This window comes from Triticum dicoccoides, chromosome 4A, assembly GCF_002162155.2.
Source record: "Triticum dicoccoides isolate Atlit2015 ecotype Zavitan chromosome 4A, WEW_v2.0, whole genome shotgun sequence".
Classification (NCBI taxonomy): Eukaryota; Viridiplantae; Streptophyta; class Magnoliopsida; order Poales; family Poaceae; genus Triticum; species Triticum dicoccoides.
Window position 1 is genome coordinate 549369168 of NC_041386.1, and position 15186 is coordinate 549384353.

General features: G+C 45.2%; 1 protein-coding gene across 4 annotated transcripts; it reads right to left on the reverse strand.

Annotated features, from left to right (window-relative positions):
* Positions 1-8731: 8731 nt before the first annotated feature.
* Positions 8732-13325, reverse strand: LOC119286690. Of its 4 annotated transcripts, none has more exons than XM_037566126.1 (5): positions 12684-13325; positions 11359-11598; positions 11184-11269; positions 9992-10045; positions 8732-8990 (listed from the first exon to the last, which is right to left on the reverse strand). In XM_037566126.1, the coding sequence occupies exons 1-3, from the start codon at positions 12925-12927 to the stop codon at positions 11220-11222; spliced, it is 534 nt and encodes a 177-aa protein (XP_037422023.1). In that variant the 5' UTR covers positions 12928-13325; the 3' UTR covers positions 8732-8990; positions 9992-10045; positions 11184-11219. The 4 variants fall into 4 exon arrangements, with proteins under 4 accessions (XP_037422023.1, XP_037422022.1, XP_037422021.1 ...); XM_037566125.1 differs by having other exon boundaries at positions 9992-10066; XM_037566124.1 differs by having other exon boundaries at positions 11218-11269; positions 12684-13324.
* Positions 13326-15186: the final 1861 nt, after the last annotated feature.

Sequence of the window (15186 nt, forward strand, 5' to 3'; positions counted from 1 at the left end):
TGTTTCATTAAGTAGACATACCCATATCTAATCAAGTCATCAGTGAGGGTGAGAACATAACGATAGCCACCGCGAGCCTCAACACTCATTGGACCGCACACATCAGTATGTATGATTTCCAATAAGTTGGTTGCTCGCTCCATTGTTCCTGAGAACGGAGTCTTGGTCATCTTACCCATGAGGCATGGTTTGCACGTGTCAAATGATTCGTAATCAAGAGACTCTAAAAGTCTGCATGGAGCTTCTTCATGCGTTTGACACCTATGTGACCAAGGCGGCAGTGCCACAAGTATGTGGGACTATCATTATCAACCTTACATCTTTTGGTATTCACACTATGAATATGTGTAGCATTCGCTCGAGATTCATTAAGAATAAACCATTCACCATCGGAGCATGACCATAAAACATATCTCTCATATAAATAGAACAACCATTATTCTCGGATTTAAATGAGTAGCCATCTCGTATTAAACGAGATCCTGATACAATGTTCATGCTCAAAGCTGGTACTAAATAACAATTATTGAGGTTTAAAGCTAATCCCATAGGTAAATGTAGAGGTAACGTTCCAACGGTGATCACATCGACCTTGGAACCATTCCCGACGCGCATCGTCATCTCGTCCTTCGCCAGTCTCCGTTTATTCCGCAGCTCCTGCTTTGAGTTACAAATGTGAGCAACCGCACCGGTATCAAATACCCAGGAGCTACTATGAGTACTGGTAAGGTACACATCAATTACATGTATATCACATATACCTTTCGTGATGTCGGCCTTCTTGTCCGCTAAGTATTTGGGGCAGTTCCGCTTCCAGTGACCACTTCCCTTGCAATAAAAACACTAAGTCTCGGGCTTGGGTCCATTCTTTGGCTTCTTCCCGGCAGCTTGCTTACCGGGCGCAGCAACTCCCTTGCCGTCCTTCTTGAAGTTCTTCTTACCCTTGCCTTTCTTGAACTTAGTGGTTTTATTCACCATCAACACTTGATGTTCCTTTTTGACTTCTACCTCTGCTGATTTCAGCATTGCAAATACTTCAGGAATGGTCTTTTCCATCCCCTGCATATTGAAGTTCATCACAAAGCTCTTGTAGCTCGGTGGAAGCGACTGAAGGATTCTGTCAATGACCGCGTCATCCGGGAGATTAACTCCCAGCTGAGTCAAGCGATTATGCAACCCAGACATTTTGAGTATGTGCTCACTGACAGAACTATTTTCCTCCATCTTACAGCTGAAGAACTTGTCGGAGACTTCATATCTCTCGACCCGGGCATGAGCTTGAAAAACCATTTTCAGCTCTTCGAACATCGCATATGCTCCGTGTCTCTCAAAACGCTCTTGGAGCCCCGGTTCTAAGCTGTAAAGCATGCCGCACTGAACGAGGGAGTAATCAACAGCACGTGTCTGCCAAGCGTTCATAACGTCTTGGTTCTGTGGGACGGGTGCGTCACCTAGCGGTGCTTCTAGGACATAATCTTTCTTGGCATCTATGAGGATGATCCTCAGGTTCCAGACCCAGTCCGTATAGTTGCTGCCATCGTCTTTCAGCTTGGTTTTCTCTAGGAACGCGTTGAAGTTGAGGACAACGTGGGCCATTTGATCTACAAGACATATTGTAAAGATTTTAGACTAAGTTCATGATAATTAAGTTCATCTAATCAAATTATTAAATGAACTCCCACTCAGATAGACATCCCTCCAGTCATCTAAGTATAACATGATCCGAGTTAACTAGGCCGTGTCCGATCATCACGTGAGACGGACTAGTCAACATCGGTGAACATCTTCATGTTGATCGTATCTTCTATACGACTCATGCTCGACCTTTCGGTCTTCTGTGTTCCGAGGCCATGTCTGTACATGCTAGGCTCGTCAAGTCAACCTAAGTGTATTGCGTGTGTAAATCTGTCTTACACCCGTTGTATTCGAACGTTAGAATCTATCACACCCGATCATCACGTGGTGCTTCAAAACAACGAACCTTCGCAACGGTGCACAGTTAGGGGGAACACTTTCTTGAAATTGTTACGAGGGATCATCTTATTTAAGCTACCGTCGTTCTAAGCAAATAAGATGTAAAACATGATAAACATCACATGCAATCAAATAGTGACATGATATGGCCAATATCATTTGCTCCTTTGATCTCCATCTTCGAGGCTCCATGATCATCATTGTCACCGGCATGACACCATGATCTCCATCATCGTGTCTTCTTGAAGTTGTCGCGTCATCTATTACTTTTACTACTATGGCTAACGCTTTAGCAATAAAGTAAAGTAATTACATGACGTTTATGTTGACACACAGGTCATAAATAAATAAAGACAACTCCTATGGCTCCTGCCGGTTGTCATACTCATCGACATGCAAGTCGTGATTCCTATTACAAGAACATGATCAATCTCATACATCACATATATCATTCATCATTCATCACAACCTTTGGCCATATCACATCACAAAACACTTGCTGCAAAAACAAGTTAGACGTCCTCTAATTGTTGTGGCAAGTTTTTACGTGGCTGCTATAGGTTTCTTAGCAAGAACGTTTCTTACCTACGCCAAAACCACAACGTGAATTGCCAATTTCTATTTACCCTTCATAAGGACCCTGTTCATCGAATCCGATTCGACTAAAGTGGGAGAGACAGACACCCGCCAGCCACCTTATTCAACTAGTGCATGTCAGTCGGTGGAACCGGTCTCACGTAAGCGTACGTGTAAGGTTGGTCCGGGCCGCTTCATCCCACGATGCCGCCGAATCAAGATAAGACTAGTAACGGCAAGAAAATTGACAATATCGACGCCCACAACTACTTTGTGTTCTACTCGTGCATAGTAACTACGCATAGACCTAGCTCATGATGCCACTGTTGGGGATCGTAGCAGAAATTAAAAAAATTCTACGCATCACCAAGATCAATCTATGGAGTATTCTAGCAACGAGGGGAATAGGAGTGCATCTACATACCCTTGTAGATCGCGAGCGGAAGCGTTCAAGTGAACGGGGATGATGGAGTCGTACTCGCCGTGATCCAAATCACCGATGACCAAGTGTCGAACGGACAGCACCTCCGCGTTCAACACACGTACGGTTGGGAAGACGTCTCCTCCTTCTTGGTCCAGCAAGGGGGAAGGAGAGGTTGATGAAGATCTAGCAGCACGACGGCGTGGTGGTGGATGCAGCAGGATCCCGGCAGGGCTTCGCCAAGCACAAGCGGGGAGGAGAGGTGTTACGGAGGGAGAGGGAGGCGCCAAGAGCAAGGTGCGGCTGCCCTCCCTCCCTTCCACTATATATAGGGGCTAGGGGGCGCATGCCCCCTTGGAGATCCCATCTAAAAGGGGGGGGGCCCTGGGGGCAACGGCCCCCTTAGGGTTTCCAACCAGGGGGGCGCATGCCCCCTCGGGGGGCAACGGCCCCCTAGGGTTTCCAACCCTAGGCGCCTTGGGCCCTTGGGTGGGGCGCACCAGCCCATCAGGGGCTGGTTCCCACGCCACTTCAGCCCATGGGGCCCTCCGGGATAGGTGGCCCCATCCGGTGGACCCCCGGGACCCTTTCGGTGGTCCCGGTACAATACCGGTAACCCCCGAAACCTTCCCGCTGGCCGAAACTGGACTTCCTATATATAAATCTTTACCTCCAGACCATTCCGGAACTCCTCATGACGTCCGGGATCTCATCCGGGACTCCGAACAACTTTCAGGTTACTGCATACTAATATCTCTACAACCCTAGCGTCACCGAACCTTAAGTGTGTAGACCCTATGGGTTCGGGAGACACGCAGACATGACAGAGACGCCTCTTCGGTCAATAACCAACAGCAGGATCTGGATACCCATGTTGGCTCCCACATGCTCCTCGATGATCTCATCGTATGAACCACGATGTCGAGGACTTAATCAATCCCGTATTCAATTCCCTTTGTCAATCGGTACGTTACTTGCCCGAGACTCGATCGTCGGTATCCCAATACCTTGTTCAATCTCGTTACCGGCAAGTCACTTTACTCGTACCGTAATGCATGATCCCGTGACCAACCCCTTGGTCACATTGAGCTCATTATGATGATGCATTACCGAGTGGGCCCAGAGATACCTCTCCGTCATACGGAGTGACAAATCCCAGTCTCGATTCGTGCCAACCCAACAGACACTTTCGGAGATACCCGTAGTGCACCTTTATAGCCACCCAGTTACGTTGTGACGTTTGATACACCCAAAGCACTCCTACGGTATCCGGGAGTTGCACAATCTCATGGTCTAAGGAAATGATACTTGACATTAGAAAAGTTCTCACAAAACGAACTTACACGATCTTTGTGCTATGCTTAGGTTTGGGTCTTGTCCATCACATCATTCTCCTAATGATGTGATCCCGTTATCAATGACATCCCCATGTCCATAGCCAGTAAACCATGACTATATGTTGATCAACGAGCTAGTCAACTAGAGGCTCACTAGGGACACATTGTGGTCTATGTATTCACACATGCATTACGATTTCCGGATAATACAATTATAGCATGAATAATAGGCAATTATCATGAACAAGGAAATATAATAATCATTTTATTATTGCGTCTAGGGCATATTTCCAACATAAACATTATAGAGGCTATGTTGGTTTTGATTCAACTACATGCATGAACATGTACCAACAGTCAAGCCACTCGAACATTCAGAGGAGGATACCATATCATCATACTACATCACAATCATCTTAACACTATATATGTTGATATCCAAGGTAAATCATTATTAACTCCCAGCTACTTATGCATGGCATGAGAAACTATAATCTCTAATTGTCATTGCAAACATGTTTAATCATAACGGGCTGAATCATGGGCACTAGGTTAAACATATTTACACAGACAAGAAAAGTCGAGTTCATGTCAGTTTCTCTTTGCCACGGCTAGTTCATCGGATGTCTTCATTATTGCCTTTCATTTGCGCAACCGAATGATATGAAAATAGTAATAGTGCAAGAGTGCCATGGACTAAGCTGGAATCTGCAAACATTTTATTCAACAGGAGAAGACAAGGGAAAATGGGCTCTTATTAGTTCAACAGTTATTCATATGAGAGCCACTCAACATTTTCATTATGGTCTTCTTCTTGGTACAACTCGAATAAAAGAAAAGAATTTTAGAGAAACACGCTGAAATATTTTTGGAGTTTTTGGTTTTTCTTCAACAAGCAAATAATAAGCAAAAACAAGAAAAACTATTTACACGGGAAAGCTCCCAACAAGCAAAATAAGAACAAGGAAACCTTTTTGGGTATTCTTTTTAGTACTGCTACTAAGCATGCATAGAAAGTAAATTACTACAACTAATTTTTTGGGGCTTTTTCTAAAGTTGTTCAAACACACAAGAAGAAAGCAAGAAAATAAATCTAAGCATGGATGATACATTGAAAAAGTGTGAACACCGACAAATGAAATGATATGTGAACATGAATATAATGTCGGTGAGAACACGTACTCCCCCAAGCTTAGGCTTTTAGCCTAACTTGGTAGTGATTCAGTAGCTTGGAGGGTAGTAGTCGACATGGTAGCTCATGGAAGCTCTCGGTGCGGAGGCCTCAGCACGCCGTGCCGCCAACACTGCTGCGTTGTGAGCTCGAGCCTCGCTCTCAAGAACAAAATATTTTTCCTTACTGTGATAATCAAAGAGAGCATGCACATGCAAATATGTGTCCACAACATGTGATTGGTTAAAAAACAAATTATAAGTGAAGTTATCAGCCCTTCCCTTGAGAATCTTAAGCTCCTTTAAGGCGTCAAAATCTAAATATCGAGTGGGTAGGATAGGGTCAAAGGGAAAAGGTGAAACACCCAGTCCTCGTGCTAAACGTGTGGCATAAATTCCACTTAGAACCAGCCACTTCTGGTGTTATGCTGAAGTCTACGTACAACAATCGCTCTAAGGCTATAATTCCTTTCACCAGTGAGAGCGGTGTGAATGAGGCTCAAGTCTGGCGAACAAAGTATGCTACAGTCTTGCTTGCCTACTATGCATTTCCCGTTAAATAATGCAAGGTACTGAATTGCGGGAAAGTGAATGCTTTTTATTCTTCCTTGCCTTACTCCCCTATTTTCACCTTAACAAAGGCTAGCCAAGAAGGTCTCATACTCAGCCTTTGCTGGTGAGGGAGTCATGGACTAAGGGGTCCTCGGGCGTCCGGCCTGTTGTACATGGGCCGGACTAATGGGCTGTGAAGAGACAAGACCGAAGACTCTCTCCTGTGTCCGGGAGGGACTCTCCTTGGCGACCCAATATGAAGATTCCTTTCTCTGTAACGACCTTGTATAACCCTAGTCCCCTTCGGTGTCTATATAAACCGGAGGGCTTAGTCCGGATAGAAGGACAATCATAATCATAGTCATACATGCTAGACTTTTAGGGTTTAGCCATTACGATCTCGTGGTAGATCAAATCTTGTAATACTCATATTCATCAAGATCAATCAAGCAGAAAGTAGGGTATTACCTCCATAGAGAGGGCCCAAACCTGGGTAAACATTGTGTCCCCTGTCTCCTGTTACCATCGACCTTAGACGCATAGTTCGGGACCCCCTACCCGAGATCCGCCGGTTTTGACACCGACATTGGTGCTTTCATTGAGAGTTCCACTGTGTCGTCCTCAAAAGGTTTGATGGCTCCTTCAATCATCTACAACGATGCTGTCCAAGGGTAAGTCTTCCTCCCCGGACAGATGTTCGTGTTCGGCGGCTTCGCACTGCGGGCCAACTCGCTTGGCCATCTGGAGCAGATCGATAGCTATGCTCCTGGCCGTCAGGTCAGATTCGGGAGCTTGAACTACGTCACGGATATCCGCGGAGACTTGATCTTCAACGGATTCGAGACCACGGCAGTCGCTTCCCATCACCTCGATGAACATGACTTAGATCTGTCATCGGGCCATACCCAGGAAATTGCACCTGTAAGCGCTCTAGCCTTAGATCCGGAACAGGTCGCGCCATCCGAGGACAGGAAGCTCAAGCCCGCCACGGAAGCCGCAGACTCCACAGCGTTGGGGCCGCACACAGACCCAACCTCTGGTAATACCTGTGTCACCAGAACCTCGAACTCGTTTCCGATCATAAGTTTCGAACTATGTGCGTCCACGCATATCGAGCATGGTCGGTCATCGATCACCGAATTCAGCGCCACGGACATCTTCCGGCACTCACCTTTAGGCGATGTGTTGAACTCATTAAAAATCTATCCTTAGCGGGGATTCACAGCCGAATTATATCTGGTTCGGACTAGAAGCTAAGGACAGGGAATCTTGCTCTCCACCCGCCACCCACTTCATAGCCACTGTCGAAGACTTAATCGGCATGCTCGATTACGGTTCCGAAGACATCGACGGTATGGACGACGATGCAGATGAGGAGCATGTCCAAAACCCGCCGTTTACCGGACGCTGGACGGCCACCTCTTCGTACGACGTATACATGGTGGATACACCTAAAGAGCCTAATGACGACGACAAGGAAGACCCAGTCGAGGACAAACCTCCTGGGACATAGCCTAAGCGCCGACGTCAGCGGTGCCGCTCTAAATCACGCCGCAGCAAAGACAGCAACACCGGCACAGGAGACGATAACACTCAGGACGATGTCGAAGACAGAGAAGATCCCGACGAACGAACTGTTGAACAGGACAATCGGGAAGATGGGCAAGTTAGCGCTAATGAATAGGCCATAAATGAAGATTCAGAGGACAGCAGTTACCTTCCGCTCTTCGAGGAGGAGGTGAGCCTCGGCAACGAAGATTTTATCGTACCTGACGAACCTCTCGAGCAAGAGCGCTTTAAGCGCCAGTTAATAGCCATTGCAAGGAGCCTGAAAAAGAAGCAGCAGCAGCTTCAAGTTGACCAAGATCTGCTTAATGATAGATGGACCGATGTCCTAGCAGCCGAAGAATACAGCCTCAAGCGCCCAGCCAAAAGCTACCCGAAGCGCAAATTGCTACCTCAGTTCGATGATGAGGCGCTGGAGCCCATACCATCATCATGCAATGGGGCTGACCGACCACCACGAGGTCGGGATAAAGCGACAACTCAAGTCGAATACCAGCCCACCCCGCCTCATTATAAAGGCAGAGATAAACAACTCGTGGTCATACATATGACCTTCCACTACAAGAAATATGTCAACTTGCGACCATCACTAGTGGTCACTGAAAGTTCATTGTTTTCATTTGCGACCTTTTCGTTACCAAAAACAGAAGGTCAAAAGCTGGCGGTTGTAAACTGAAATTAACGACCTTCTTTGTGAGAAGGTCGTGAAATTCCACGACCAAAACAAAAGGTCGTTGATTCTATGACCTTCTGTTTTGGTCGCTAGCTCTTTGCCCGGGCCACGTCGGATTCGACGTGGCAATCTGACGTGGAAAAATTGCGACTAATTGAAAAGGTCATTGATAAGAATCGGCCCGGTCCAGTTTGGTGTTTTAGATGGGCCGAGCCCAACAATTCAGCCTATTTGTGTTTTTTCATGGTCAACTAAATGGGCCAAGCCAAATTTTGCGACCTTTTTTCTTTTCTAGGCCCTTTCCTTTTTCTAGTAAATTTCTTTTTTGTTGGCCTTCTCTTTTTGTTTCTACAACTTTCACCAGAATTATTATTATTATTGCTATTTAAACTAAAACAAACAATTCCACAACATCATCAGTTGGGCTATAGCCTTTTCATGCACAGTACAACTTTAAGCATCGAAAATTGGAAAACATATATATATTTAATCCATACATATTGTTGAGAAATTTCATAATTTTGCTGTCAAAACAACATGTACACATGAATACAATTTTGCTGTCAAAACAACATTTCAAACATACATCTTCATGACATCGTACATAAAAACCAAAAATAAAAAGATTACAATATGCCATATGGCTCAGATCACATAACATATGACATCCAGGTTCCAATGACCCCAGCAACGAAAAAAGATAACCACCACATCATACAATCTGCACATTCAAAGAGAACAAATTATATGTCAAAAGAGAACTGAGCAGAAAATTGCCACTAAAAGAAAGCAGGCAATATACTCAGTAATTACTATAGATTTGCTCACTGGATACACACACACACTTTGCATATACAGATTTGCTCCCCGCAAAAACAAGTCTGAACAGTTGGCTATAATAATTTACGCCAACGAAATTCCCAAAATAGAGAATGATACTTGTCGAAATTCCCCAAAAACAGAGGAAATGCGACATGCATGACAAGCTGTGGCATTACTAGATGATTTGATTAAACCAACATGCTGGAGTGTGTTGAATAGATAAAAGAAAAGAACATGACCTCTTAAACAATGAGATTTAATCTAAATGATAACAAGAATAGTTCAGTAAAAGTAATGTAATATTATCTGATTTGTTATTATTGGTTCCAAATAAGTGGCATGCGACCGCTTGACCTGACGAAACTACACAACAAGAATGATCTCAGAACTAATCCCATTGTTCAGTCAGACAGATAATTCTGGAGAGCGGCGATTCTGCTCAATCCAATTCACAACTGCATTCCATCTAAACAAGAGACTGAACCCAACAAGCTAGATTCATTCAACATCATCAACAATTCAGTAAAGTACTGCAGTTTAGAACTGATGAGAATAAACAACTACATGACTTCATAACTGAACATATTCAAGTAAAAAACTGTACAAGTTACATTCCAGTCAACAAACTGTACAAGTTGATGATTCCCTGCTGCATATACATCACTTGAGTCATGTTTGGGGGTTCAGAATGTGCACAACATGTTTATGTTAGATGAACTGCAGCTGCTAGGAATAGTAAAGCAAAGATGTACCACCACTAATGAGCAAAAACATAACATTTTCTCAGAGTTCATGATAGCACATGGATAAAGATGGAAACAAAAAATATTTCTAATCTTGGAACCCAACATAGCAAATCAAAACAAGAGAGGGGCAGAGGTGGCGTGGAGGAGAAAGGACCTTGAGCCGCTGCTGCTCCTCTCCATGGCTGTGCGTCACCCTCCATCTCCTTCCCTGTATCCATTGAGTTGAGTTCTTTTGCAGAGCACCAATAAAACATAGCAAACAGAGAGGCGTGAGGAACAACACAAATACATATGTTAGGAAGGGCATACTGCTGCAATGCTAGCAACTTTGCCGTATTGAAACTTTGATTCAACTCTGAACACATACATTTGACAAGAAAGCTTTGACAGAAAAGACAAATTGGAGCAGCAGAGCATCCTTCACACTGTAATGCTAGCAAATGTGCAATTTTCCTTTTGTGTGGTGGTTTATCAATCATCACGACCATGCTAGCGATCAAGTAGAAGATCAGTTGTGGAGCATGCGTTTATTATTAGCAATGAAAGCAAGGGTTGACACTAGTGAAAGAACAGACAGGAATATTTGCTTGCATTACAGTAGTAGACAGTAAGATGCAGAGTGCACAATTAAGTCGCAGCTCCTCTGTATGTGAACCAGTGGAGACAACAGCAGCAACTTTTGATACTCGTAACAAAAGGATGCAGCATATAAACCGCAGCCATAGCACAACTACAACGCGACTCAAATTTCAAAGTTGCTGTGATGTGCGTGTAGCATGCTGCCTAAGCAACGACAATGCATGGTGGTACAACTGCGAGATCAGTAGCGTCAACACGTTTAGCCCTACTTGGATCACATGCCCACGTAAGGCCCCAGAGACAATTCAACCAAATTGGCCAGGTTCGAGCAGAGCACAAAGGCAAAGACAAAGTGTATATCAATGCCTACAATCTTCAGTTCAGTACACATCTCTTTAGAACAGAGTAATATTCAGAACATATATCGGTATATATTCAGAATTGAACCACCAACGACAGCTTTACTAATATCTCTTTAGTAGAGAGTAAACACCAGCAAACTAATTTCATCTTGAAGGGTAGTTTTGCAGCAGCAACTAGCATTAAAACAAGCTACTCTTGTTACTATAGTGCAGTTCAGTACTATAGTTCAGTACCATATGCCTACAATCAGACACAAGCTTCAGTACAGTCAAAGTATAATTACAAATAGGATTAAGGATCAAACTTGTTACTCATGGGATCGTGGCACAGAGCGTTTAGTAAAGAGTATAACACAAGCTACACTTATAAACACAAGCTTCAGTTCAGGGCAGAAATAAACAAACCTCAGATTGTGAGCAGTAGTGTTAGATTGTTTACCTTCAGAGTTCTTCTTCTCCCACCTCCCCATCCTGCACAAACCACCCTCCACCTGACCAAATCAAGCTTTCAGTTCAACATTCAGTTACACAGAGAGGAGACAAATCGATCCGAGACAAACAAGGTACTAGGATACATTACCTCCCGCCATCCATGGGGACGCGCTCGTAGTGGCACGCGCCTTGTCAAATGGGATGAGGTCCCCGACAAACTCCAGGACGACATCCTCATTGGTGTTGGCCTTGGCGGCCACCATCCAAGTCGGGCGCGCCCTCACCATGAGGGGCGGCGAGCTCCTGGGCCTCCTCTTCCAGCTCGCCCTGGTCGGACTCGTCGCCGCACTCATCGTCCTGGTTAATTGCATGCACACGATGACCACCACTATCACAACATGATGTTTATATAATATCTGAAGTCTACTGCAACATCTCGGTCAATTAAATCACATAAGGTTGTGGGACTATGTTAACAAAAACAATGCAAATCGATCTATTATAAGACAAAATAATGCTCATTAACAAAATATCAACACCAAGCACTCATTCAACTGCACCAAATTAACAGTACCATAATCTGTATGGTTATTGTTCAAACACACATGTGAAATCATATTGTCAAATGCATGCACATATACCACTAATATCTTTGCAGCAGCATTTGCCTGCCATTTTACACATTAAATTAGATTAAGCATGTGAAGCAGTTAGACATCCATCTCCATTTCACGACACTGAGAATGGTAGCAGAAAACAAAATCTACCAGGTTACAGACAGGTAGCAAAGTAAGCGAGCGAGCAAGAAAAACCCTGCAGCTCGAACGATTTCTAGCGGATCCAGTGGCCTTCTTTGCACTCATCTGTTAAATGAAAGACACTTGAACACAAGTCTAGGAGCTAGAATCAGAATCTACATTAAACTAGATAGGAAACTGATTCAACGACCCATAACACAGAATTGTCAAGTCACGAGCAGTCCCAACGGAGACGCACGCAAGGTACATTTAACTCCGGAATGCGGCACGAGATAAACAAGACGAGTAGAAGCTCTAGTAGCATGGCATCGTAACTGAAGAAGCTAATGCGCAGCATGCCAATTGCCAAGGAGATGCATCAGTTAGTTAATTAGCTGCAAGTTTCATTCAGAGTCTGAAATCCCCTGAAACTTGCAATCAATAAGCCAAAGCCACCTATGCACATGCTAGAGAGACACACAGGTTCGTCGCCGTGATCGCTCAATAAGGCATCCCCATCCCTGTTCTGGACACGCGAGATTGATGCACTATGATTAAAATCCCGCACTGGATTCTCTCATCCCAACAGGTCAATGCACGCGGACAGGGTAGCAAGCATCGTAGATCGACTAATCAGTCGATGGACTAAGAGCAAACTGGAAGCAGGAAGCACGAGCGACACCACCACTGGTTGGTCGGGCGCGGCGGGCAGGAGAGGAGGGGGCGAGGGAGTAACCTGAGAGGAAGTAGGCGGAGGGGAGGTGGAAGGCGAGGAGGAGCAGCGCCCAGGCCACGGCGGAGACAACCAGGAGCCGCGGCCGCGCCGGTCCCCTGCGCCACACCGCCCGCGCCGCGTCCCCGACGCCAGCCCCGCCGCCTCCTTTGCCTCGCCTCGCCATTCCCCTCTTCCTTCCCTCCCGCGGGGCCCACAGCGCCGGCAGGATGGTCGGGGGCCGCGGCCGCAGCGCCATCAACATCATCCTGCGCGGCTACTCATCCGGGACCCAGCCGAGGCCAGCGGGTGGCTCAGGCCCATGCCGTGGGGTTGGGGAAGCCATGGCGCCGCCGCCCCCCAGTTCGAGTTGTTGATGGAGGGGCCACGCCGGTGCCGGATCCAGCGCCCGCTGGCCTCGACGTTGCCGGATGTGGCAGACCGCCGGCGAGGGGAGAGGTGGGTGGCAGAGAGGGAGGCGGTGGCAAGGGGAGAGGTGTGGAAGAGAAAGAGGCGGCTGCAAGGGGGGTCTGGATCGGGAGCGGAGTGGCGGCGGCGGAAGGGAGGAAGTGCGGCGTCGCCATCGATTCGATCGGAGTGGCGGTGGCGGAAGGGAGGGAGTGGGAGTTAGGGTTTGGGAGGAAGGATCGGAGGGAGGAGGTCACCGTGGTGTGGGATCTATGGACGGATGGATGTGGATGGATGGATGTGTGCCATGTCATCGATCCGTGGCACACACCTTTCCACCAATGAGAATATAAGTTTATTTTCTGAGTGTGGAAATGGTTTTTTAAGAACATATGAAATCTTTGATAGAAAATTGAATCATATTTTGTGAAAGTGCTCCAATATTGTGCACTGTGTGTATATTGGGATGGGGTTTTTATTTCTTTGCACAAAAAAATCATTTTTCAATTTTTGGAGTGGCAATAATCAGGTTTTTTGTGAAGGACCTAGCAAATAGTTGTTGCAAAATTGGACCAAATAAAATTTCTAAAATACTAGGTCATATCTAATGCACAATTGACCAAATAGTTGGGTGTCAAAAGTTTCGACCCACCTCTAGTGAAAAAGACAAATTTTCGCCTATTTAGTTGGAAGCGGATCAAATTTGAACTGCAGCTACCTTATAGTTTGCTCTTTATTTTTTTCAAAAATCATTTCTAGGTACGCAAGTATCTATTTAATCACAGAAATATCAAAAGTTTTCCAATATTCAACCACTAGCTAGGAACGGTCATGTCCGCCGCTTTGACCGCATTTTGAAACGGTCATAGAAAATTCAAAAAAAAATCTAAAAATTGGAAAACCTTTGCAATTTGTCATTACATGTGACCAAGTTACCAGAAAAAAAAATAAACTTGTAATACGGCAATTATTTTAAAAAAAGTGTTCTTAAAAAGGAGCTATCATACATGAAGATTCATGACTTTCAAGCCAAATGATCAATTTTGTGGCCACGTTCATGGCATAGTTTTTTGAAATGATCTCATATTGTGCACAAAGGTGCATCTTGGAATACCAAACAATGTTGCCTAAGGAAGTTTTCATTTTCTATGCATGGAAAATTCATTTTCCATTTTCCGAGTGCGTGAAATGAGTTTTTTTTAAGGACCTACCATATATTTGTTGCAAAATTGGACCAAATCAATTTTATGAAATACTAGACCATATTTAATTTAAAATTGACTAAATGGTTGGGTGTCAAAAGTTTTGATCCACCTCTGGTGAAAAAGACAAAATTCCGCTGGTTCACTAGGAAGCGGGTCAAATTTGAACTGCATCTGCCTCATAGTTTGCTCTTTTTTTTCTGAAAATCATTTATAGGTACATAAGTGTCAGGACCCTGATTCCAAGTCACATAGATCTAGCCGGTAACACCTCATATCACATTGCGGCCTCACGCACGGTATTCCCACGGATGTCGCCTTACCATGGCCCGGGACCGTTTGCGCCTTTTGGCTCATGTATATGATAGTGTCGCTAGCATCCATATGTCAAAGAACCCGGGCCGACATGGCTAGTCGTGAACCCAAAGCGGCACAGACCTATGGAGACATGCATACATGAATCACATCGAGCATGTCGGTCACAAGCGAGTGAATCCGGGCTGTAGCACTGGGCTAACAGGACTTCGGGGAACCCGGGCTATAGCAGGCTAGGCAGGACTCCGGAAGTCACCGCGTGACATTTCCCCAAAGGGACAGACATAGGAACGAAGTGAAACACATGCCGGCCAGTCAAGTGTCCTGAGCAGTAGTGCTGGGCTAGCAGGACTCCGGTGAACCGGGCTGTAGCGGACTACTATGGCTCGAGGAACACTAGACTACATTTCCCCATAAGGAAGGCTGCCAAGGATAAACAACTAGATTGTCGGATCCCACACATACCAAGCATTTCAATCATACACACAATATGCTCGATATGTGCAAATACAACATGGCATCACAACAAAACTCTACAACTCAAGTACTTTATTTAAAGGCTCCAGAGAGCCATACATAACATATTCATACAGGTAGGGGTC

Bases quoted from the DNA above. Each gene is read 5' to 3' on its own strand.
- LOC119286690 (XM_037566126.1), bottom strand. From the start codon at position 12,927: ATGATGTTGATGGCGCTGCGGCCGCGGCCCCCGACCATCCTGCCGGCG. The intron at 11,599-12,683 runs GTTACTCCCTCG...ATGTTGTGATAG, and splicing joins CTCCGCCTACTTCCTCTCAG to TGGTGGTCATCGTGTGCATG. The intron at 11,270-11,358 runs GTAATGTATCCT...TGATTTGGTCAG, and splicing joins GTCCCCATGGATGGCGGGAG to GTGGAGGGTGGTTTGTGCAG.